Below are 24,710 nucleotides of genomic sequence, written 5' to 3' on the forward strand. Positions count from 1 at the left end.
TATTGAGAGAGGAAAAGGAATTGGAAATATTAAATGGGATAACACACAATAATGTATGGCGTTAGCAACCCAAGCAATAAAGTTTAATAGTTAAAGCCTCAATGTTTCTTTTTTGAAACTAAGGTTAAAAATGTAATGGAAAGAAGAAATACTGGTGAGGAAAAAGCAGAATTTTATTATTTTACTTAATTTAAAGCAAATACTATAAACCAATAAGATAATGATCCTATATTTGGACAATCAAAAGCACTAAAGATGCATGTACGCAAAAGCCTAAGTTCAGTGGGCATGGATATGGCAAAAGTTTATGTTAGGTCCAGTTTTCAGTGTGAACTTTTAGAAGTTAGAACTGCATCTTATTATATTCTATTATATCAGGCAGCAGCCAAATCAGACAGACAAACACACACTAAAAAATTCAGGGCGGATTCTCTAGTTGAACAGACCTCAGACAGTAATTTCTTCAAACGTTCTTCCAGTGGAATTGAAAGCAACAACCTGGAAAAAAAATTCAATAGTCTTTAAATTATTAAACATAAAGAATAGGCAGATGATGCATTTTCCATCACATAATAAAACAATGAACATATCAAACACAGAACAACAAGTAAACATACATATAAAACAAAAGGCAAAAAACATACCAAATTCCTTTTCTTTCTTATATACCTTAGGAAGCTAGAAACAGAAACTAGAAGGGTAGAATACCTTCTAGATGGACCTTGGGCTTTATTGTTGTTGCTTGCTCCAGGACACAAAGAGTCAACATAATCGTACCTAGAGATCATGAAAAACTATTAAAATCAGTAGATAATAAGCTTATTGATGCTTCAATAGAAAAACTTCCAACTTCTCTTAGAATTCTTAGCTTAAGGGGCCAACAACCAAACAGGTGATAAGTAGCTAAAGAACATACGGGCTCATGGTAAACTGAATTGAGCGGCTTTCTTCTGCCATCATTCTCTGCAGATACTGAGCAGAGAAATCATTCTTGGAGCTATGATACTTGAGCGGAACCCAACACTGGAACAGAAAAGAAAAAAGAGCGAAAAATAGGAGTAAGGCTAAGTAATTTGTAACTTTCAGAATACAGAACAAACTCTAACAGTAACTCATGTGACTACAAAGTTGGTGGAAAATGTAGCTAGCAGTGACAATATCATATTATTACAAGCCAGTGGATTGCCCATGTTTCAGTGTGACTTCAACATTTAATTAAAAAGAATAGTGTGACTAACATATACAAGTGAAAGAAAGTAAAAGTAATACCTCTTTATCATCTGCTCTTTGCTCAGTTGAGGACTGTATTCTCTTGTTCTGCATCAAGGGTAATACTTGGAACTCATGCATTATGAAATTAATAAGCAAAAAGCATTTATGGAAAAAACTGAAAAATCAGGATTTTCACCCGAAAATACAAATAAATATATGGAACAATGGATCCAAAAGCAAGGTATGTGTCAGGCACGTATTCTGAATCTTAACTTCAATATCTGACAAAATATATCTTGACAATCAGTAATCACCTGCTTGGTTGATGAACCAGCTGCTTTCCCATCATTAGGTTCTTCTACTTTAACAGTAACTTCTGCATCAGCTGCAGCTGCGTTCTTTCTTTTTGAGACACTGGGCTTGAGATGATACATAGATGGTCGGAGCTGAACAACTGCATGAATAGGATTCAGGTGCAACTGCAATATAAAAATGATCTTAGAACAACAATATGTGTCAAGGATTAGAACAACAATATGTGTCAAGGATTTCAAAAACTAGTCTCTTGATTCTCATAGCAGGACTAAGTAATGCGTATGCAAATCAAAATCAAAGAAGTCTAGCAGAAGATCAACATTATACATGCTTCGGATTAATCATTGGGAGCTTACAAGTCAAATAGTATTTAAATAATTTCAAACAAGCTCATTGAAGAGACACTAGATACACATACCTTATCACCCATTAAAACTCCAACAGCATAGCCAGTTGTGCGAGGTGGCAGCCATGAAGAAGATAAAGTCTAAAAAGGAACCATAATACATAAAATCAGGCTATGATGCAAAATGCCCAAAAAGATTATAAAAGAAAAAATGCATTTACAAGCACTAGACAAGGTCACAAACGCATGAAAACCACTCAACATCTGAATTTTGTTTCATTAGGTCGAAAACCAACTTAGTATGCAACTTATCAATTGATGGCCATAGCAATATGTAGAACTTTAACCAATAAAAAGGCTCTAAACGCATTTCTAAAAAACTATGAATCTATCAATAAACAAATAAATTAAAGTTTGTTAAAATGAGAAATCTGAGCCAAACCTGCTTTGTCATCATCAATCTGCTAGCACGTTCACTGTCATAATTGTTGGAATCAACATCAACCGCCATGTCCATTTCCACTTCCCCAGTCGCAGGTTTCACTCTTACCTACAAAATAAATTTACAGTTATATTGGTTCAAAAAAACAATGCACAATCAAATTTTAAAAAAGGAAAAAAAAAAAAAAAACAAACCTCCTCGCATCGTTCATCTAATTCGTATGGTCGCCAGCAAGGCCTTAGAGGATATTGCAGAACATATAGCTGCAATTTATTCCAAAAAAGAGAAACAATTAAGCAAGGCTGAAAATTAAATCTTAAAAACGAAATAAATAAATAAAAATTAAATTACCTGAGTGTTGGCGTCGATTGAGGGAGTGAAGAATACATCGATTTCGCGAACAACCATATCTTCTTCTTCTTGCTCTTCTTCTTTGTTTCCTTCATTCATAATCACATCTTCTTTGGCTTCCTCTTCAATCTCCATCTTCACCGAGCCATTAGAGAACGATTGTTCGGTTTTCGTCTCAGCAATCACCGGCGGCTTTACATCCTCTTCTTCGTTTTCTTTCTTCTTTGAAATTGATTCCGGCGGCGGTGGTGGTGGTGGTGGTGGTTTGGGTTTCGGTGCGGAGTCCAGGGGCTCTTGTCTGGATGACGGTTCGGGTTTCGGCTTGAAGTTTGGTTTTAGCTTCGGTGCGAATTTGGAGGATTTGGGCGCGAATTTGGTTGTTCGGGTATTAACTTGGCTCGGACCGTCGAGCTCACCTAGATCGTCCAGGTCCATTTCCGACGTTATATCGGAGTTGCTCCAGTGATTTAGGCGAGTATGGGGCTTTGGTGCTGCTAATTCTATGACTGTGTGTTGTAAATCGCCGAGGGAGTGTCAAAATCAGCCTAGCGCCCTCAGGACTTGGTTTTGAGTGTGTGCCTCAAATACATCAGCGATTGGTCACAAGCAATGTGCTGTCGTTTTGGAAATGTGCGAATAATTGCAAAATTATTCGATGAAATTAATATTTAAAATCGAAATTATGGTGCAAGTACTAACTACTTCCTAAAATTTCTAATGTTCCTTTGCTGTATTTTTTTTTTACTACTATAATTTGGTCTAAATTTGGTATTTAATCAACAAAAGATAAACATAATCTAATTAATGTATCATGTAGAGAAAAACTTAAACTTGCTTACATGGATCATCAACATAATTTTGGTAGAATGGTAGTCAAACTATTTAGGTATAGTTTAGTGTGCAATGAAAAAAATTGTAGTAAATAAGATAAATTTATCATAATCAAGATTTCTTATTGTAAGATTTATTTGATTTGATAGTGAGACCTATACTTATACAAAACAAATGATTAAACTTTATATTGACCAAGTACTTAAACTTCAGATATCAGGGAGATTGGGAAAGAGCTCATAAGAGAGAGTTATGGCATGAACATCTGCAATTATCATCCTATTCACTTCCATTATTGAATAATGAAAATGCTTACTCACAAATATAATAGAAAACATAGCATTGAGTTAATTCTTTTATTCCGATGTTCCAAAAAGGATAATTCTATTATTGTTTATAAAAAAAAATTCAAAGAATGAGGTTTATAGAATGGTAAATGATTTAAATTATTTGACAAAAAAATTCGTAATAAACACTCAACATCTCGTGAACTAAAATTGTTAATTTTTCACTTTAACTTGTATTGATAAATCTAACAAAAGGCTGCATATATTTATAAGTATAGCAGTGATACCATTTTCTTGCAACATTAATTAGCATTCACCTCCATTGACTCTTAAAACAACGATGGCAACATTAATTATAATTAGCATTTACAATCTCTCTGGGCCCTCTGTGGAAACTGGTTATCTGGACCGAGGACTGCCACAGCTTTTTCGGGTTGGGCTCTTTTGGCAATCATCGGTTTCTGAGTGGTCCACAAAACCTTGTTGGGTTTTGAGCCTAGTAGCACCTAATTTTGGGTATTGGAGCCCAACTTTACAAGTTTGATCACAAAGGACCAATTTGTTTTCACTTAAATTATATAAAAAAAAAATCTATGAACCATGTTGATTTATATAATTAAATTCGTTTTTATTATTATATTGAAACAAATATTTATCTTTTTATTAGAATCCAAACAACAATGTTAGTACCGATTAACATTTTCCCTACACGTGACATGATATAATTATGCGGCTCACATTATATTAATTGTCTCGTAATCTTGTCATGTTATGCAATTAAAAAATCTTAGTTAACATTAGCTAGCAGCTATTAATTTTTCATTATGATTAATGGTATGTAAGGGTATAAAGATAAGAGTTGTCTACGTATTATAAAAAAATAAAAATTTAGTTACATAAATAGATAGACTTCAAAATTTTTTTAAATACTTAAGTCATGTATATGCATATTTCGTTAAAAAAAAAACTTTTAAATGGAATGATTTTTAGTTTTTTTTTGTATTTTTATTTTTCAAACTAATTAAAATTGACTCATGGTTGATAGCAGAAGGAGCTATGGCAGTCTGTCTATAAATATCAGATTCAAGACTAGGAGTTCTTTTATTTTACTGAAAAAATAAACGTAATGCCTCATTAATTTTTTAACCTAATTTCAATTTGGATGGTGTCGGTACCATATTACTGATTGTATAAAAGTTAATTGAATTTGATATTAAACACAATTAAAAAAATAATATAAATATTTCTAGGGTAATAAAAAAAGGTCTTTTTTAAGTGATAATAAATAAATAAATAAAAATAAAAAAGGTTATTCTCCTATACAGAATCAAAATATTTTTTTTCCCTAGCTATACGTCCTCACTGATGTAAACAAAAGAGACTTTTTTCCAAATCTATATTTTTCCTTAAAAAATTAATAATAAGTTTGAAGAAAAGTCACAAATCTTGAATCCATAACACATTCTTTTTATTACTGCTTTGTATAAACATATAATTTCATTATGTTCTTGAACCCTTGAAATCTTGGCACGTGTATCGCATGGACACCCATGACATGTCACGTCTTTTATTTAATTCTTTAAAAAATCATTTTCCAAGTTTTAAATATTTCCACTAACCTTTAGATACAATATAGTAACAGCGTGAATTTAAACTTAAGCTTAACCCAATGAACAAAGTCTTTGAGTTATTTGCTTTGTTAAGAGAACAATGTCCTTAAGATGGACATTAAATCTAATAATAGGTGAAGAAATTCTTGTAACAAAATCTTTATTATATTAAATATAATTTCGTTAAACTTTTATCACAGATGTTTAATTTAAAATTAATTGATAATAAATATAAAAACATTTTTTATATTTAAATCTTTGAAATATTCCTAATTTGATTAATACAAGAATTTTTTTTATCAGCACTGCAATACTCATAGAAACGATTCTTGTTCTGAAGTGCGAAAATGTAATTAAAAATTAATTATAATAGAAATCTTTATTATATTTAATATGTTGAAGTGGTAAGTCCTGACTTTCCAGTTGAATCGAGGAGATTAATTAATCTTATTACTGCTTGGCAGCTCGTGGGAAAAAGTTTTGCAAATTGTGTTGAAGAAAACATCATTCCATTTAGTCAACCTATAAAGGCTTGAATCGATGTGGTTTTGTCATGATACTTTTGTCCCGGAATTTGTTTTATGGAGGGGCAAACAACTGCTGCAGCTGTCATTATTGCCTTTCCTTGCTTTCGTTGTTGTTATTTGCATGAGAGATTGGGGCTGCTGAATGAGAGTAGACACGAAAAATTTGGTACAAAAGAATATAATTGACTTTAAATTAATGTCATTGTCCACTCAGGGTTCTTCATTTTCCAGTCTTCTTGCATCAGGAGATGAAGAATTCAACATTCAAATGTGAAAATTTGCTCAGCTCTGTTTTGGAATGCCCTGCTGCATCAATGAATTCAACATTCATAATAATAGCACTATTGACTCTTTTACTGAAAGCTTCATTGCATGTGTAACCATTCTCTTATCTGAAAGCACTTGGCTTTTAGGATGGTAAAAACAGGTATACCTATCAGCCCCTTGTGATTTCCATCTCCAGTCAAACAAGCTTTCGAGTATAGATTTTGAAAGGGTAAAAAAGGCAGATTTCTTAATCATTAATTATCTTCGTTGAGAAAGCATCGGATAATTTTACTTCTGAGAATGTAATGGCACCCTTTTAATTGGATGATTGTTCTTCTGCTCTTTGTTGATTGATCCAATCATGGAAGATTTCCCTGGAACTCTTTCTTCACTGCAAATAGCATGTACCCGGCTGCCGAAGAAGGGCTTTTTCCATGTGCAAATGTCAGTTTACTCGTGTCTAAAAAATGAATATTTCACAGCCGGGGAAGGGAATATGTTAGTTTCTGCCATTGATTTCGAGCTCTGAAAAATGGTTTAGTCCAACACATTTATGGACTGTCATGAGATTAGCTACCCTTTCTTTAAAAACATAAATTCAGTCCGTATTTTGTCATAGCTGCAACATCATTGCAATGCGACATCATTGGAACCATGAACATATCCTGTCCTTGTCAATTAGCAAAAAGAAGAGAATAGAGAAAGGGGAGGGGGGAAATGGGGAAATATTGAATAAAGGATGGAATCAGCTTTCCCTAGTGGACATCTTTGAAAATTGGGGAACTTGTTAGAAGAATAAGATATTCACTTCCGCTACTTGTCCCTTCTTATCTTTATTTCCAAGAGAAGACTCAAATATATGTATGATTTAGAAGTCAATGGCCTGTAGTTTTCCATTAGGTAGCGTGACCTGGTAAACCACAAGGACTAAGAAATATATGGCCTTTTCTTTGGCAGGGATCTTTTAAAGTGTAAATAGTGCATTGCAGACCTCTCAACTTGTCTACTACCAATGCCAAGTCTCAATTCCCAGGGTAGTAACTGATTGGAAGTCAAAGAATTCAGATGGACATATGCAGTGTATTAGAATTAACCTTAATAAGCAAGAAAGGGGAGAAAAACACCTTTTTAAATCATGACTTAAATATGCGTGGAAAGGCAAGCGTGGGAAAATAAAGAAAAGAAAGCTCCAATAAGTTTCTTAATACTATTATAAAAAAAGGAAGAAAGATAGTCAAGTTTCTTAATGGTCCATTTTTCGGTCGTATTAACAGGAACAATGCAGAGAAAAATGCAGTCTATTTGGTAATCTGGTGCTGTTTCCAGCCCCCTGATTAGTCCTGACTCATGAAGCACGAAGCCTGGCATTGCTGCCTGGTTGCTCTTATCACTGTAGTTTTCCAAGAAGCGAGCTTTTGGGGGTATCTTTTTCCATTAATCAATGGAGAAACAGTTGCTTCTCGTCAGATACCAAAAGCACTTAATGCTTTTTACCTAAGCCACTTTGCCCTTATCAGGTCTTTCAGGAAAATGGGGCCTGGATTGTGGCCGATTGGCCAGTAGAAAAAGACAATAAGAGAGATATGGGGTTAAAAAATAAATCTCCTCTCCTTTACAATCCTACATGTATTTGCACTAACAGGACACGTTTCCTTACCTGTTTAACCCAGATTAGAACCAAAACCCCAAAGGTTGGGTAAAGATGAGATTTGAAAACGATTGTGTTCGAACTTCAAAGTCCAGAGGTGCTAGGGTGATTAGGTTATCAGCCACGGTATTAGCACCTAGGCTATGCTGATTAACCTGAGATTCTGATGGCGAACGGTGATTTACCATTTAAAGCAAGAATTGCCTTGGCCGTCTCTGAACTAAGAAAAATAATATATATTAACATCGTGGAGGGCCCATTCGCCTGCCTAAAATAATGCAGAGTTTGAACTAGAGAAAGGAAACGCACCCAAGTCAATGCAAGTTATGATGGAGTGTGCAGAAAAAAACATGCCGGCTTTTTAGTTGTATATCCCTTCAAAGCTCCTACTTGAATGATCGTCATTATCTTAAACTAAAACAAGAATCAAAATATAAAATCATACTCAAAATCTTTTTCCTGGATCATGAACATTAACAAATACAAGTAAATGCGTGCACGCCCAGCGCTCCAAATGCAGCCATTATCATCAGCTCTGGGAAACAGCAAAATGGTTTGACATCCTTGTCACCACCCTTAAAAGAATTTCAATCCCTTTCTTAAAATATGGGCATTTTAAAGAGTTTTAACTGTTTTTTTTTCTGACAAAAAAGGAACGAAATCATCATGACTCCAACATAACATTAGACAGTCGTGTATCTGAAAAACCTAAACTAATGAGGATGAATGCAACCATGTATGTTCTTCCATAAGGTAAGAATCTTATGGTCTCGAAGTGAAAATTGCAGCAAACTTTACTAATTCTGGAGAGGCAGTCCTGGTTTTGAACAGGCAAGGTAGAAGCAGTCGGTAGCTTTGAGATAAATCAATTTGGAGAAATTGAGGGAGAATTGGGATTCGGGGGGTTTGCTTCGGAGGCCTAAGAACAAGTTGATGTCAATGTCTTTTCTCAAAGAGTTTGCTTGGAAACTAAATCATTGGGCTCGTTGAGGTAAATCGATAGGCCATAAGTAACGAGTGAGTAACATTCACGTCGTGCATTTGATTTAATTAAATTCGAGGGAGTAACAGAAAAAAGATACATCCCTAGTTAATTCCATTTCAGGTTTGAAGGGTTTCTGATTTAAGTTACTATGTACTACTACATAATTATTTCATGGACCAAAAAAGGTACAAATATTAAATTTTGTTATTAAAATTTTTACCAAATCAAGTAACAAAAATGATCTCTCAACATTGACAAAAGTATTTCGGCTTTGGCAGGTGATGCCTAATTCATTAATGCTTAACGACAATTCGTGCATGCTTTAAATATCTAATTGCCCAACTCTTTCAGCTATCAAGGTCTCTTGTTAATGACTTGTAAAAATAATTAATTTTTCAAAATCAAATCATATATATTACGTAAAAAATTATTTCTGTATATATATATATATATATTGAATCGTCTAAATAAATATATAAAAAAGGAACAAAAAGAGGTTATTTTTGAATAGATACCAATAAAGTTGGAGTACCCATTAGTGGAACAAATTTAGCATTATTATCAAAATTTATCATGCAAAGATGTGTAAGTTTTTCTTGGCCACAATCTTATTTGAAGCATAAAGCTTTTTTCTTTTTATCCCCTCTAGATTTGAGAATAATTCTTGAAAAGCAAAGAAATAGAAGGGGATAAATGAATCAATTCAAGACATATAATCTCTCTTTATCCGTCTTAAAAAGTAAAAAAAGAAGAAGAAAATCCACATGATTAGTGTAGAGAAAAAGGTCCTTTCCTGACAAGGTGCTCTATTCTTATTTAAAAGTATATACATACATATATATATATATATATATATATACTATAAAAGGCAACAATCAAACATGTTCAGTTCTAGTATGCCCACACCACGTGTCTAAATATAACTGGGTATAAACAGTAAAAAGTTCCAATCAGTGATAAAAGTAGTTTGACTTTACATGAATTTAAAGCAACGCCATGGACAGCTGCTCTGCTCTTGTGCGAAAGGAATGCAGACTAGTTCGCTACACGACAAAAGAGGAACCCTTCCCCGACAACTTGTCCGAAACCCACAAGTAAACGGTAAAATAAAATCCCAAAAACTCATTTCAGTTCTTAAACAATGTAATAAGATTAGATTAACAGTAAATCAATCTCACTTAACACAAATATTTAAATAATTTCTTTATTTATATTTTACTGGGTTTTTTATTTTATATATGTTCTTTTGTTTTTTCTTCCCTCTTCTGAAAAGTAAGCCAACAAGAGCAATTAGACCAAACAACTTTAGCAAGATCTCTCTCTTTCTCTTCCTTTCTCAAAAAACTTTCACATGAAGTCTCGATGTTTTTTTTTTCTTTCTCTCTCTCTTTTCTCGGTGCTTTTTAAGCCGCCTTATATATCCATATCTGATTCTTGTCCTCTGTTTTATTGAGATATTTGGTGTAGTTTAGATTGTTTTGTTCTTTGATTCAGCTTTGACCGTTGGATCTTTCAGCTGCAGGGGTTATTGATTGGATTTGCTTTCTGTGGTTTTTTTTTTTTTGGTTTTTGGATTGAACTTTAAAGCTTTAGAGCTGAAAGAGGTGGTTTTCAGTGTTTGGGTTTAATGATTGAGCTCCTTTGGGTAATGTGAATTTTGGTCAGAGAGTTAGCAGAGAGCTGGTAGGTGGCCTAAAGAGAAAGAAAAGAAAAGCAGATTGACTGGTAGATAAAAGGAGAGGGAGACCTAAAACCAAAGCCCTAGAAAGAAAAAAAAGCAAAAAAAAAAAGGAAAAGAAAAGAAGAAATTCCAGCTTTGTGTATGAAAAAGATAGTTTAGAATTGTGAGATAAATGCTCTAGATTTTCACCTTTTTTTTTTGTCTAGTAGTTTGATTTCGAAGAAAACTCTTTTTTAAGCCATGCCGGTCGACTTAGATAATCCTCCACCGCTTCCGGTGAAGCTAGCGTTTCTTCCTCCGGTAACCAAAACCCGCCTCCAAATCCACCGCCAAGAAGAAACGTAACCTCCCTGGAATGCCAGGTACCATAAAATAACTATCCAATAATCAAGAAACAGCCAGACTTTTGTCTTTTTTTTTTCTATTTTTTGGGTATCTTATTTTGTTATCCATCTCATTTTCTTTTTGTTGGTATAGATCCAGATGCTGAGGTGATTGCTTTATCTCCAAAGACTCTTCTAGCTACGAACCGATTCGTTTGTGAAATTTGCAATAAAGGGTTTCAAAGGGACCAAAATCTTCAGCTTCATAGACGAGGTCATAATTTGCCATGGAAGCTGAGGCAGAGATCGAGTAAGGAAGTGAAGAAGAGAGTTTATGTTTGTCCTGAGCCCTCCTGTGTCCATCACGATCCTTCAAGAGCGTTAGGCGATCTTACGGGAATTAAGAAACATTTCTGTAGGAAACATGGAGAAAAAAAGTGGAAATGTGATAAATGTTCTAAAAAATATGCTGTTCAATCCGATTGGAAAGCTCACTCTAAGATTTGTGGTACTCGGGAGTACAAATGTGATTGTGGAACTCTATTTTCCAGGTATTGAAAACGATTTAAAGATTCGATTTGTATTGGGTAAAATTGGATATTTTTGTGGGATTGATTGTCAATCTTATTCTTTTTTTTCTTTTTCAGGAGGGATAGTTTTATCACTCCACAGGGCTTTTTGTGATGCGTTGGCGGAGGAGAGTGCTAGAGCTCAAACTCATCCTCAGCCTCAGAATCAGAATCAGGCGGTGGCGAACCCCAGTTCGGAATCGGACCCGAAAGTTCAGGCTGTGGATTCATCAGCACCACCTGCGCCTGCACCAACACCGCAGCGGCACAGCATCAGCACCAGTGCAGGTTTCAGCTTCTGCTCCAGCTCCAACTCCAGCTCCACCAGCTCTGCCTCAGTCAACTAGTGTGATATCCTCTTCAGTTTTGCCAATTCGAAGTTCTGGTAAGTATTATATATTACCGAATTTGGAAATTATCTATTTTGTCGGTTCTTATTTTGTTTAAATTAAACAAAGACAATTTTTTTTTGTTGTTTTTATGTCTTTGGATGAACTTGGAGTGTAGTCGTTTTTTGTCTGTTACTGGTCTTTGTTGTTTTCTGGAGGTTTTAGTGACTGGGCTTTTGAGGCTGGGATTTGGGAGGGGAAGGGAAGGAGTTAAAATAAACTCATTTTCTAAACTGTGAGATTCAATTCGGGCAATCTTGATGAAAGACCAAAGTGATTCAAAAGCTAAAGAAAAGAGAAGTGGATTTAGAGAAAGGAAACCATTATTGATTCTGCTTTTTGCTTTAAAAGTTCTTCCATAAAGATAAGTCTTTTAACTTTCCATGCCTCTATGTTTCAGACTTTTTTAAGTCAGGTCCCCTAATGTTCTATTTCCCTTCTATCTTGGTTCTTGTTATAGAGTTGCCAGAAAATCCCACTCCTATTGTGGAAGACGCTCCGGTTCCAGCACCAGCTCCAGCTGGACTAAATGGAAGTTGTAGCACTAGCACCAGCTCAGGTAGCAATGGTGGGAGCAGAAGCAGTGTATTTGCTAGCTTATTTGCATCCTCAACTGCATCTGCGAGCTTACAACCTCCACAACCTCCGGCTTTCACTGACTTAATTCGAGCTATGGGTCGACCAGATCGTCCAGCTGACCTTGCTCCATCTACATCCACTGAACCAATTTCTCTATGCCTCTCAACAAACCATGGCTCATCAATATTTGGGACTGCAGGGCAAGAGCGCAGGCAGTATGCACCACCACCACAACCTGCTATGTCTGCCACAGCACTACTGCAGAAAGCTGCTCAGATGGGAGCAGCAGCAACCAATGCATCCTTGCTTCGTGGCTTTGGTATAGTCTCATCATCTTCATCATCTGAACAGCAAGATAGTTTGCAATGGGGTCAGAGACAAGTGGAGCCTGAGAATGCCTCTGTTCCAGCAGGGCTCGGACTTGGGCTTCCTTGTGATGGAAGTTCAGGATTAAAGGAATTGATGATGGGAACTCCTGTATTTGGTCCTAAGCAAACTACTCTTGATTTCCTTGGATTGGGGATGGCTGCTGGTGGCAACCCCAGTGGTGGCCTGTCAGCTCTAATTACCTCCATCGGAGGTGGACTTGATGTTGCTGCAGCGGCAGCCGCAGCAGCATCTTTTGGAGGTGGGGATTTTACTGGGAAGGACATTGGACGGAGCGCATGACCTGGGAGAAACAAGAATTATTCTTCTCCATTTGACTTTGGTGAAAATACACATTGTACAGGGCCATGGTATTGAACTATTTCGAGGTTGCAGAAGAAAACGATTGTAAGATATGATTTTCCATAACGAGTTGCCATTGTGGAGGTTAGGATCAAGCCATCAAGAGGCAGTTGGGGTCTTTTTTATTGTTCTGCTGCCTTCTATGTGACAATGGCGAAAATGACTTTGCTGTGCCAGCATAGCCCTTTTAGTAAAAGGTAAATCCAAGAATCAGATGTGTTAGGATGATGGATGTGTAAGTTTGATGTAGCTGGAAAGAAAAAAAGGGGAAAAGGCACACCAACATCTCTGCAAAGAGATTTGGTATGTGGAGGCATTCCGACATTCTTTGTGTCAGGTTTATCAAAGCTTGGAAGAAACATCAACAAAAACAGCAACGGGATGTGTTTTGGCTATTTAGACTTGTAGCTCCAGGCATAGACGGATATGTAGTGGGAAATTAGCAGTAAAGTGGAATACCAACGTGGACTGGCAAATTTCTGAAAATGGAAGGATTTTGGTTGATCTGATCAGTGGACTGGAATTAAGGTTCCACTTTGTTTGAACCAAGTCAACCTTAAAACACTCTGTTATTATATTTGCAATTAATTTAAATTTGTTGTTATGTTTATTTTGCTGTTTTCCATTTTCTTTGAGGGATCAGGTCTGTTTGTGGTGGAACCCTGATAAAAAGAACAGGAACCTAAGCTTTCATTCCAAGCTTACAAAATTTATGCCTGGACACTTTTAGGAAAGCTCTGTAAAAACCATCTCACGATCCCATCAAAGGAAAAAAGTCGAAAACTCGGAAATTGGAATGTAACTCTCAAATCCTGCCTGGTTTCTTTGTTGAAGAGCAAAAGCCCCTTTTTGTTCCTTTGAGATAAGGTAGGAGTAAATGTAGTCAGAGAGAGAGGTTGGCAGAATTGAATTGCATTGTCACTGGACCACAAAGAAGAGAACAGTAAGTGTGGCAATGTAATGTAGAGTAATTTTCAGATGTGCACAATAGGGGGATAGGAAATCAATTGCAGATATTATCGGGTCCCCCTTTCTTTTTCTCTCTCAGGTCTTCTAAAGACATAAACCCCATGAAAATGTCATCTCACTGATCCATCGTAGCAAGGTTTTAAATGCTAAGTTGTTGGTCGACAAGCGGGGGAAGGGGCATGGTCCCTCGGTTCCAACGCCGAAAGTCCAAATCTGATTTTGTCTTTGGTCCTTGTCGTTTTCCAGTTTCAGGGAAACCCCTGCCCTCTTACATGCTCTTACTCTGTATTTAGCCGCCATCCTTACGTCCTTAGCTGTCTTTCTCTTCTTCTCCACGTCTGTTTCCCTTGTATTGTTTTACTGCAATTTGATGAATTTTTTAATAATTTAATCTCGGTAGTGGTTAAGTTAATCTAAGCATAACACATGCCAGATTTAAGAATTTGTCAAGTTGTGTTGCTCTTTCTTTTTAACTATTTGTTCTTTGCAGTCTTATTACAAGTTTTCAGTCAGGTCACACTATTGATTTCACATGCTTTTTTACTTTGATTAAGTTGAAATTGAAATAAAAGAAGGGGAAAAAAAGAAGAAGCAAAATTGTGATTCCCTTTTTGTTTTTGAATGGAATTTACTAATTTCTGACTTTGTTTTATGTTAAGAAGAAAATTGTGTTATGCATGTTTGTTAGATGTAATTAGGCTTAGGCCCTTGATTGTGAAAATCCAATAAAAACTTTTTTTATATAGTTTAAATCTAGCATTATTGAAGAGTTTTTTTTTTGGGAAGTAAACAGTGGAAAATAGAGGTTCAAACTTTAACCTTCAAATTATCCAGTAGAGAGTAACATTCATCAGGTCAAATTTGAGTTGCTTTTATTTGAATTTTTTTTAAAAAATTATTTATATGAATAAATATAAAGACGATAGAATTAATTAACTAAGTCAAGATTTTAAAAACATACATGAATATATTTATTGGATGCATTATATGATACAACAAATTCAAATAAACATGATTAACATATTTAAGTGGACATCATAAATTAGATAAATAAATCATATTTTATTAATTTACATGATAACATGATTAATTAAAATAAATTAAATATCTTATATTCGAGTTAAGCGTGTGCTTTGTATCTTAAGTGTGAAAACACGTTCAAAATAAAAAATATGATAATCTTAAAATCAAATTCATAAATTTTACATTATTCTGGTATCATGTTAATCAATCGTGTTTAAAATTTTTAATTCTAATGTAACTTAGTAGTAGTTATGTATTGGGACCAGCAAAATAGTACATAACTATTACAAATCCATTATTATTTCACATTGAATGATTCCCTTAATTATAAAAATGTCACTTGTCTGGTTGTTCCTGGATTTTAGCTGGCAGCATCAACTAAAAAAGGAAAATAGTCCAATCACTATTATTAAGCTATGGGCTTAACAAATTTACTTCATGATTTATCCCTCCCCCTTAATTTCTTCTTAATTGAATGATATAAGATGTATTCAACCTCCAAAAAAAGAGAAAAAAATGAACTCCAAGCTCTTGTACTGCTCCTAATTTAAAGGCAGGATTAAGATAGATTCAATCAGCAATCTCTATTTCTCTGTCATTTACAAATTGATTTTGAAGATGAAACCTTTGTCATAAGCATGTTGTCTGGTATTATAACAGACACTTTGATTAGGTTCAACTCTTTCAGCTTTCTAAATTAAGTGCCAAGGCAGTGAAAGTCTCAAACAATCCAAATAATAGGAAACAAACTGATGATACTTAGAAACACATAGAACCGTAGCCTTTTACACGTTCAATACAACGACAGTCTACCAAACCACAGAATCATTTATAAGTGTTATGCCTGGGTGAACCAAAGTTGTCTCCTACTATCAAGAATGTTAGCAGTAGTTTCTTTCTCAACTGCTAAACATGGATTTTAGTGACCAAAGTGTCTGTATAAATTGGTCCTCGAGCTTTTGTGTGTGTGTGTGTGGATGGACATGCCCAGAAACAAGACGCAAAAAAGTCGCTGCAGGTTTTTCTGGTTTCTTCTTTTCTTCTTGTTCATTAATGGAGCTGTTCTTGAAGCATGGGCTAAAGGGAGTGTTACAAGATATTATGAACTTAAGGTGATTCTTGATGCGATCCTGTGTTAATAGCAATTAATAGGGGAAAAAAACAGCTAAGTCGTCGTGGATAATGTAGGATTGATGCTTCCCCACAGCATTAATATCAAGCTGTCGATTCATTGATTAAGCAGGGCCCCCCGCCTCGGTATCAACTTTTCATTCCGTTTTTCAAACGAAAAATTCTCTGCAACAATTTTCAAAGTAAAAAGTTGTGGCTGAGACTATAGGTTTTTTGGGTTATGCTATTCCTTATACTAATATGGAAGTCGATGTGTCTGGCAATGTCACTACCCAGAATAACTTAAATATGCTAGTCATGTGAAAATTATATATCAGATGCCAGAGGTAATGGCAGTTTATCTAGAAAATATTTCTGTTAAGTGTCACTCATGATGTCCAATTTCAGCATCTTGTCAGTTGTGAATTGTCCTAGAGATTGGAATGAATATCTCAGTGAATGAACAGGTTCAAACAGCTTCTATTACGAAACTGTGCAAGACATCAACTGTTGTCAATGTAAATGGGATGTATCCTGGACCTAAGATTTCTGCTCGAGAAGATGAGAGGGTGGTTGTCAAGGTCACCAATCTTACTCCATATAATATTTCAATTCACTGGTAAGCAATTCAGTCAGTAAATTTGGTTCTCTTTTTTTCCCTCTAGTACAGCACGTCGCTACTAAGTATAGCAGTAACATTTATTGATTTGGTTTCTGATGAAAGGCATGGAGTTCGCCAAAGGCTAACTTGCTGGTCTGATGGCGCTGCCTACATAACACATTGTCCAGTCCAGGCAGGCCAGAGTTTCAGATACGGGTTTACCTTGCTCAACCAGCGAGGCACACTCTTCTCTCACGCTCACATATCGTGGCTAAGAGCAATAGTTCATGGTCCCCTCATTATCTACCCCAAGCAAGGTGTTAGCTATCCGTTTGAGCCTCCCTTTGAAGAGCATGTGATCGTTCTAGGTATTTAATTTCTAGTACTTCTTTGCCTATTTTTTATCCACCAAGCTACTCCTTAGGCTGCAGGGGTTTTTACAAATATGTTTCAGAAATTTGCAATGCTTTTGTCGGCGTGTTGTTTTGATGGGAGAGTATTGGCTTCGAGACATCCAGGACTTGGAAAGACATGTGAAAGAATCAGGAGGAGGTCCCCCAGGCTCAGATGCCTACATTTTGAATGGTCATCCTGGTCCACTCCATAACTGCTCCAGAGACGGTATCATCTTTAATTCACTGAACCAACATTGTTAAATCTTTCTTTGCTGTTAAATGTTGATATGAAGTGGTTCCTTTCATTTAATTTTATGCAGATGTGTACACTATTAATGTTACAAAGGGGAAGAACTATCTTCTCAGAATCATCAATGCAGCTCTTAACATGGAACACTTTTTTGGAGTGGCTAACCATACTATGACTTTTGTAGAAACGATGGAGGGTACCCAAAACCCTTCAACACCTCCTTTCTGATGCTGACTCCGGGTCAGACTGACAATGTTCTAATTGAAGCAGACCAGCCCATTGGCTACATGGCCATGGCCCCTTACATGAGAGCAAAAAACGTGCCCTTCTTGAATAAAACATCTTATGCAATCCTCAATTATGTTAAACACACCAAGTCAATTGCACCGCCAACCACAGTGGAAGTAGACAAATTAGCTCGAAAGTCATGTTCAAGAAGGTCGATGATACTTCATGAACCCATCCTACCTAACCGAAATGACACTGAATCTGTTCAAGCATTCGCAGACCAGGTCAAAATTCTATATCCGAACCAACATTGGTCTCCAATTGACGTTCCTTTGAAAATTGACAAAAGTTTGTTTTTTGCAATCGGGCTTAACGGGTTCAGCTGCAACTCATCTGATGCTGATAGATGCCAGGGCCCTAATGGGGGAATTTTCGCCGCTTCTGTTAACAACATAACCTTTAGAAGACCAAGGGTGTCACGTTTGAATGCTTACTACAACAACTTAGGAGGATATTGCAGTACAGATTTCCCTGACAAGCCTGAAAAGATGTATGATTTTGTGAACGAGGCTGCCAATAACATTGGCGTAGATACACAGCCAGCTATTGGGACTCGAGTTAGTGTCCTAGGGTATGGTTGGGCTGTCCAAGTCATATTTCAAGACACCGGCACGGTGGGAACCGAGAATCACCCTATACACTTTCATGGCTTTAGCTTCTACCTGTTAGGCACAGGGCTTGGCAATTTTAACTCCAGCACTGCAGTTCTTAACTTCTACGATCCTTCCTATAGAAACACTGTTGGAGTGCCAGTAGGTGGATGGGCTGTTATTCGATTCAGAGTTGACAATCCAGGTGCATTTCCCAGCTAAACCTTCAAAATTTCATGCAATATTTTGGTGATGTATAATCATCTTGATTATCTAAACTGAAATGGGCTCTCTTTTTTTTTTTCTTTTTCTTTCAGGAGTTTGGTTCATGCATTGCCATCTAGATGTGCACACAACATGGGGACTCTATGGCTTTTCTAGTGAAGAATGGGAAAGGCAAAATGCAAACTTTGCCACCTCCACGTCCTGACCTTCCACCATGTTGATAAACTTCTAGTCTGTAAAAATCCAATATCTGTCTCTAGTTGTATGTATCTAGTATTTTGAATATCTGCCAAGTTATGTGAATGTGTATTTGATTAGTTGGCAACAGTGACAAGTCATGTAATTATAAGGATTCTTTGCAGTAATTATCCAATCCATAAGATGTTCATCTCTTATTTCTGTTGGCCTTAATAGAATGTTAGAACCATCAAAGGCTTCAAACTACAAAGGCATTTGCAAATTTGTTGCATCTGTCAGACACAAAATCTCTGTTGAGAGACTCGTGTCTTCCCCTACTTTATCTGTTTGGTCACGGTATTGGAGAGGCCCAGTTCAGGTTAATTAGAGCTAGAGCAAAGTCCAATTTCTGGCCGAAGAAAGCATTAATGGATTTCAAATTTCAATGCCTCTCATTGAAACTTGCATTAGAACTTGATCCCTCAGAGCATATTTGGGCCATCAGGAAGAAAAAGATCAATTTCAGGATGGAATCATTTTGTACTTTTGTAGGATAATCGTCGCAGAGCCAAATGGCCCATATCCCCTCCCCCCATCATGGGCATATGCCACTGAAAAAAATTGATCCTTTGTCTTAGGAAATAAACCACAGAGAGATAGGAATTGCCTTTCTCTTATTCTTTTTTGGTGGCTTTAGTAGGCCCGTCTGAGAAAACAAATTTTTTGTATTATGGAATTGAAAATGAAGGATTTGTAGTTTTTTTTTTTTACTTCAATTTGAATAAAAAATGCTCAGAAAAACATTTCTCCTTTTTTTTTTAAACTTATTCTTATACTTTATCCAAATACTTAACCAACCCTATGAATAAATAATTAATAAACTCCGCATGTATTTCTAATGATTTTAATTTTTTTCATGACATTTTGTGATATTTTTAGTAGTCTAATTCTTCGTAAGAACAGAAGTTATTCATAAAAAAAAAAATCCATTGAGAAAAATAAAACTAAGAGATGTCATATAAAAAAAAGTTAAAAATGGCAAAAAATAATTTGAATAAAGTTTATCCATAAAAATTTAATTCTGTAATTAAATCTATGTTCCTTTCCTAGTTAACCTACAAACACAATGTAAATTATTTGGATTCAAAGTTAAAAAGAAAAACACAAAAACGTCTTTTATCAAAGACTGGTCCGATTTCCATACAGATAAAACCTGAACGTTGTCGACGAACATCTTATCCAGACACGGCACCAAGATTTTCACTTGCCAAACACTGAACTTCTCGAACTTTGTAACATCGGCTCCACCTCCACCATGCACTTGCCACCAACACTGCGAAAATGGACGGACCTCCTCGCTCCTCAACTCGCCGCACATCGACCGTACATTTGTGCTCTAACCCCACCTGCCCTTTAAATTAATTAATCAGGTCACCAACCTACCACTGACCGCCACCTCATATTTTCTCACCCTTGTGGGGCCCATGCTTCTAAACCAAACAATTAGGAGATTTTTAATCTATTTTTTTTTAAACGGAAGTAAGAAGACCCTTCGATGTTGTCACCCGCTTGCAGATTTGAATTGAACTTAACGAATTCCCAAAACGCCCAACAATTGACGCTGAAATGGCCGTTCCCTCGATAATTTCAGGGGTTATTTCAGTCCATTAATCTAAGGCAACGTCGAGTTTGGTGCCCAAAATATATCACGTGGTATTCTTTCCTTGTAATAAGTGAAGCTTACGCGCGAGCACCACATCCAGACACAGAGAGAGAGAGGCAGAGAAGAAGCTCCGGGGACCGTAAGAATCGGATCCGGGGTATCTTCGGAGCTTCAATCCAGGAAGAGTCGAAGCTTTCGGTTCTTTCTCTTTCTTTCTCATAGGATTTTCAAATCGATAATAGCTTTAGCTAAGGTTCAGGTATCGAATAATGGTAGATTAACCGCCAGAAGCCACTTGAAAACAGGTTCATTTTCACATTTTTATTTTATTTTATTTTATTTCCCTTTTTGCATTTGGTTTCCTTTTTAATTCGATTTGTTTTGTTGGGTAGTTGTGGAACGTTTCAGTTTTTGTGAATTGTCTTTCTCAGTATTGCGATTCTTCAAATTTAGCTACGTTTTGTCTTCATTAAGAAAAGGTGCAAACTTTTAATGATGTATTGAGCTATGTTATTATTTTAGGTGATTTAAACATTTTTTGTTCTTTCTCATTTTGTTCGCGTTTTTTTCATCTTAGTTACATGCCTGAATAGACAATTTTAAACTATATACCTCTGTTTGGTGTGCTATTTTCAGGTGTTGAAAGAAATATGCTTCATTGGAGAAAAACTAGTTTTAATTGCTGATAGGTGTAAATGTATAACCTTTTATGTGCTATTCAAGGTTCAACATTCTCTCAGAGAGTGATTGAAATAAGGGAACTTGATTTAAGGGGTTAAGATGCCACCTGTTGTGCTTTCTAAGCTAAACCCGGCAATATATACTGGTTTTCAAAGGGCAATTTCAGGAAGACAAGTTCGGTTGTGCAATCCAACGAGTTCACTACTTAGACAGCGCACATTGTTGTCTGCCAATTCAGGGTTGACTCAGTTTTTGCCTTATTCGATTAATTTGATATCGGATAGTAGGTTTGTGCTGAACCAGCTTTGTACTAGGGCAAAAACGATGGCTGTGTCTGGTTCCAAGGCTGTTTTTGGAGATGTTTATGTGGATGAGTTAGTAGCAAGTTGTGGGAATGGCTTGGACTCCTTAAAACCTACTGGGGTTTATTTTCCTGATAGAAGTCATGGCAGTTGCCAGAAAGTTAGCATGACTTTGAGAAAGCGAGAACAAACCAACAATCGTTTTGTGTATGGATACTATGTTTATGATGCAATGCAGAGAAATACCAAATATAACCCGCCTTTTGGTCCAAGGATCAAAAGTATTCACACCTCATCTTTGTTGTGTTCATGTGCTGGGGCTGCTCATGATGTGTCATTTGATGGCGGTTCTAAGGATGAGCAGATTGCAAGTTTGCCTGAACAGTATGTCCTCTCATCTTCTATTTATTTTCATATGTTGCTTTTTGTCCATTTTTGCTTTTTTCCTTTTGAACATGATCTTAAAAGAATGGCCTACAATATGATTTAAACTTTTCTACTCTCAGGCGTTTTTAAGACACTATCTTTGCTTGTCCTCAATTTCCATAATTTGCTTCTTTGGTATTGATTTCAGAGCTATTCCTGGTGAGAAAACCTTGACATTAGTTTCAGGGTCATGTTATCTGCCGCATCCTGCTAAGGAAGAAACAGGGGGAGAGGATGCTTATTTCATTTGTGCCAATGAACAAGCCATAGGTGTAGCTGATGGCGTAGGTGGCTGGGCAGAAGTTGGCATTGACGCTGGAGAATTTGCCCGTGAACTTATGTCTAATTCAGTGACAGCAATTCTGGATGAACCCAAGGGTTCCATTGACCCAGCCAGAGTTTTAGAGAAGGCCCATTCAAGCACAAAATCACAAGGATCCTCAACAGCCTGCATCATTGCCCTTACAGACGAGGTTTGTTTACACTTTCAAAGGCTAGGCTTGCACATACTTATGTTAACAAGCACAGGGGGAGATGATCTTTAGATGAATTTTCTTTGACATATGTTGATGAGGCCTAGGTCTGCTGGGATGTGAATTTTCAAGGAAACAGAAAGTTTTCTCAAAATTCTACTTCATTATTAACCTTAAATTGATTTTTATAGCTGGAAAAGTATGATGAACTCCACCTGATGTACTCCACAGATTTTGGCTGGATAAAGTAAGCTTCTTACTGTTGTTGATCTCGAGGATGGTTACAACAGTTTAGTGCGACCAAAAATAGTAAATTTGGTTTATTTTGTATGTGAACCATTTGAACTTTGTATCTGTGTATTTTCACCCACAAAATCCCTGCCCACCTCCAAAACAAAAAGAAAGAAAGAAATGAAATTCCTTTTGTTGAGATATCATATAATTTATTTTCTTCACAAAAAATGTCTAAGTCTTGGAATGGTTGTATGATGCAAAGTTTCTCCATTTCTGAAAATTGAAGTCCTTGCTACATTATTGATTTTCTGTGAACTTAGCAGGAAGACTTTTTGACTGCATGAACGTATGGAAATGTTTCTTCTTCTTTTGGCTAGAATGGGTCTATAGTGTTTAGGGTACTGTATTTTTGCTGCATACACCTATGCTTGGAGCTCAGCCAATGTTCTTGAGTCTCAGCTTATGATTTCTTTTCTTGTTTACATTCATCTGTTTCCATATCTCCATCTGTGTCTTAGGGCATCAACTGCTATCATTTGGTTCCATGTCTTTATACTTGAATAGACCTTATTTTAAGTGGCTCTAAAAAAATTATCTATAGTTTGATTTTAAGTGCACTTTGGATAGCTTGGTTGCCTGCGTCTAAAAAGACCAATATGATTTTAGCAAGCAGAGCATGTGCCTTGTGGTTTCATCTACTTTACTTCTCGCGACAGGGAATACATGCTATAAATCTGGGGGACAGCGGCTTCATGGTGGTTAGGGATGGTTGCACTGTCTTCCATTCCCCAGTGCAACAACATGGTTTCAATTTTACATATCAATTGGAGAGTGGTAATAATGGTGATCTGCCGAGTTCTGGTCAGGTTAGTTGATGGGTTGTTGCTCCACCATGACACAAGGGATTAATCATGGTGTTTCTTTGTTCTTTCTTTTTTGACCATAAAACAATATATGTGAATTGCATGGAAAATCCTGACTTTGTTCCCGCTCTTTTTAGCATCTTGTATTGTTAAAGGTTAATTTTGTATTTTAATAAACTAAAATTGTTTAAACTTGATCATTGGCCCCATTTGGCTGCATTTCTTAAATGGCCTGCTGCTCAGAGTTACTGTAGAAAATATGTTCATATCTGCTCTCTTGTGATTTAGATTTTGAATCTCTTGTGAGCCAGATGTTTTCTATTTTCTTTTCTTTATCTAGTTCATGTTTGATGAGCTGACGAAATGGGATGTTCTCTTCCAAAGAAGATTTGAAAGACTTCAGTAGGACCTTAAATCAAATTGTAGCACTTAAAATGATTTCTACTAGTCACAACTCATTGCCCCTGACAGAGCTATCATTTTGGAATAATATGCCCAGGTTTTCAGAATTCCTGTTCTACCAGGTGATGTCATTGTCGCTGGAACAGATGGGTTATTTGATAACTTGTACAATAATGAGGTTACTGCTGGTGTTATTCATGCTTTAAGATCTGGCTTCAGTCCCGAAGTAACTGCTAAGCAGATAGCTGCTTTGGCTCGTGAACGCGCAGTGGATAAGCACCGGCAGACACCATTTGCCAAAGCTGCTCTAGATGCTGGTTTTCGCTATTATGGTGGGAAGCTTGATGACATCACTGTTGTTGTGTCTTATGTTACTAGCTCTGCCAAAGTGTGAGTCTTCTCCAAGTTAGTGATCCTAGTGACATTGTATATGTTGAAAGAGTAGTTTTTATGGTGGCTTGTAGGGTTGGTAAGCTCATTACTTTCAGTTTTTGGCAATGAAACCTAGTGAAAGAAGTTGAATTCATATTAGTTCCACAATTTCCTCTTGGTTTACAAATTTTGATCCTTGCTGTTGTCAAATAAGTAATTCACTGTTGATTCCCCACTTTGACAACTTTGATGGATTGTTTTTTGCTCATCAGGAGGAAAAGAAAAGCCATGAGATCATTCTTCTGAGAGCAGTAGCCGCTGAAAACAGATTATACAGCATGACAAATAGTCCTCATGATTGCAGGGAAGTTTAAATAAAGCAGGAAATTCACAATTTGGTAAAAAGTTTCTCTAGTTGGACTGAGGATCTGAGAAGGGCCGAAAGAGCTGTCTCAGTACAGTCATTGGGGGCAAAAGTAAGAGCTTATTTAAGATCAACACCCTGAAAACAGGGATCACAAACTTAAACGTGGAACCTAATCACCTAAACATAAGATAGCATAGTAGGAGGGCCT

At 36.3% G+C, this 24,710-nt stretch overlaps 4 protein-coding genes across 6 annotated transcripts in view; 3 read left to right on the plus strand and 1 right to left on the minus strand.

The window, feature by feature from the left end:
• The window catches only part of LOC110409077 (SIN-like family protein), a 5,366-nt gene extending 2,156 nt beyond the window's left edge, over nucleotides 1-3,210 (minus strand). Inside the window, exons 1-9 of the mRNA XM_021418310.2 lie at nucleotides 2,667-3,210; nucleotides 2,510-2,578; nucleotides 2,316-2,423; nucleotides 1,946-2,014; nucleotides 1,527-1,691; nucleotides 1,270-1,317; nucleotides 917-1,023; nucleotides 709-777; nucleotides 447-498 (exon numbers count right to left, since the gene is read on the minus strand). Of these exons, the coding sequence (XP_021273985.1) occupies nucleotides 447-498; nucleotides 709-777; nucleotides 917-1,023; nucleotides 1,270-1,317; nucleotides 1,527-1,691; nucleotides 1,946-2,014; nucleotides 2,316-2,423; nucleotides 2,510-2,578; nucleotides 2,667-3,101 (1,122 nt within the window). The 5' untranslated portion in view covers nucleotides 3,102-3,210. The remainder of the gene's footprint in view (nucleotides 1-446; nucleotides 499-708; nucleotides 778-916; nucleotides 1,024-1,269; nucleotides 1,318-1,526; nucleotides 1,692-1,945; nucleotides 2,015-2,315; nucleotides 2,424-2,509; nucleotides 2,579-2,666) is intronic.
• A 6,759-nt stretch (nucleotides 3,211-9,969) lies between these two features.
• Nucleotides 9,970-13,701, plus strand: IDD2 (indeterminate(ID)-domain 2). The gene is given in 8 exon segments (XM_021418004.2): nucleotides 9,970-10,761; nucleotides 10,764-10,823; nucleotides 10,826-10,864; nucleotides 10,980-11,376; nucleotides 11,473-11,491; nucleotides 11,493-11,657; nucleotides 11,659-11,779; nucleotides 12,244-13,701. Coding segments are annotated over 8 exon segments (1,608 nt in total). The 5' UTR covers nucleotides 9,970-10,742; the 3' UTR covers nucleotides 13,032-13,701.
• A 3,004-nt stretch (nucleotides 13,702-16,705) lies between these two features.
• On the plus strand, nucleotides 16,706-18,886 carry LOC110409618 (laccase-6-like). The gene is given in 7 exon segments (XM_089785792.1): nucleotides 16,706-16,812; nucleotides 16,918-17,162; nucleotides 17,290-17,415; nucleotides 17,510-17,623; nucleotides 17,626-18,522; nucleotides 18,635-18,680; nucleotides 18,682-18,886. Coding segments are annotated over 7 exon segments (1,602 nt in total). The 5' UTR covers nucleotides 16,706-16,720; the 3' UTR covers nucleotides 18,764-18,886.
• A 1,414-nt stretch (nucleotides 18,887-20,300) lies between these two features.
• Nucleotides 20,301-24,549, plus strand: LOC110429468 (Protein phosphatase 2C family protein). Of its 3 annotated transcripts, XM_021445525.2 has the most exons (7): nucleotides 20,301-20,687; nucleotides 20,775-20,861; nucleotides 21,019-21,749; nucleotides 21,940-22,264; nucleotides 23,215-23,364; nucleotides 23,861-24,153; nucleotides 24,408-24,549. In XM_021445525.2, the coding sequence occupies exons 3-7, from the start codon at nucleotides 21,163-21,165 to the stop codon at nucleotides 24,439-24,441; spliced, it is 1,389 nt and encodes a 462-aa protein (XP_021301200.1). In that variant the 5' UTR covers nucleotides 20,301-20,687; nucleotides 20,775-20,861; nucleotides 21,019-21,162; the 3' UTR covers nucleotides 24,442-24,549. The 3 variants fall into 3 exon arrangements, with proteins under 3 accessions (XP_021301200.1, XP_021301199.1, XP_089641903.1); XM_021445524.2 differs by lacking the exon at nucleotides 20,775-20,861; XM_089785777.1 differs by lacking the exons at nucleotides 20,775-20,861; nucleotides 24,408-24,549 and having other exon boundaries at nucleotides 20,302-20,687; nucleotides 23,861-24,289.
• Nucleotides 24,550-24,710: the final 161 nt, after the last annotated feature.

Source organism: Theobroma umbraticum, unplaced genomic scaffold (assembly GCF_002168275.2).
Source record: "Theobroma umbraticum cultivar Fairchild unplaced genomic scaffold, ASM216827v3 scaffold_44.0, whole genome shotgun sequence".
Lineage (NCBI taxonomy): Eukaryota > Viridiplantae > Streptophyta > Magnoliopsida > Malvales > Malvaceae > Theobroma > Theobroma umbraticum.

Excerpts from the sequence above, each read along its gene's own strand:
- LOC110429468 (XM_021445525.2), top strand. The coding sequence starts at position 21,163 with ATGCCACCTGTTGTGCTTTCTAAGCTAAACCCGGCAATATATACTGGT. Across the intron at positions 23,365-23,860 it reads ATCTGCCGAGTTCTGGTCAG|GTTTTCAGAATTCCTGTTCT; the intron begins GTTAGTTGATGG and ends TAATATGCCCAG. Across the intron at positions 24,154-24,407 it reads GTTACTAGCTCTGCCAAAGT|GAGGAAAAGAAAAGCCATGA; the intron begins GTGAGTCTTCTC and ends TTTGCTCATCAG.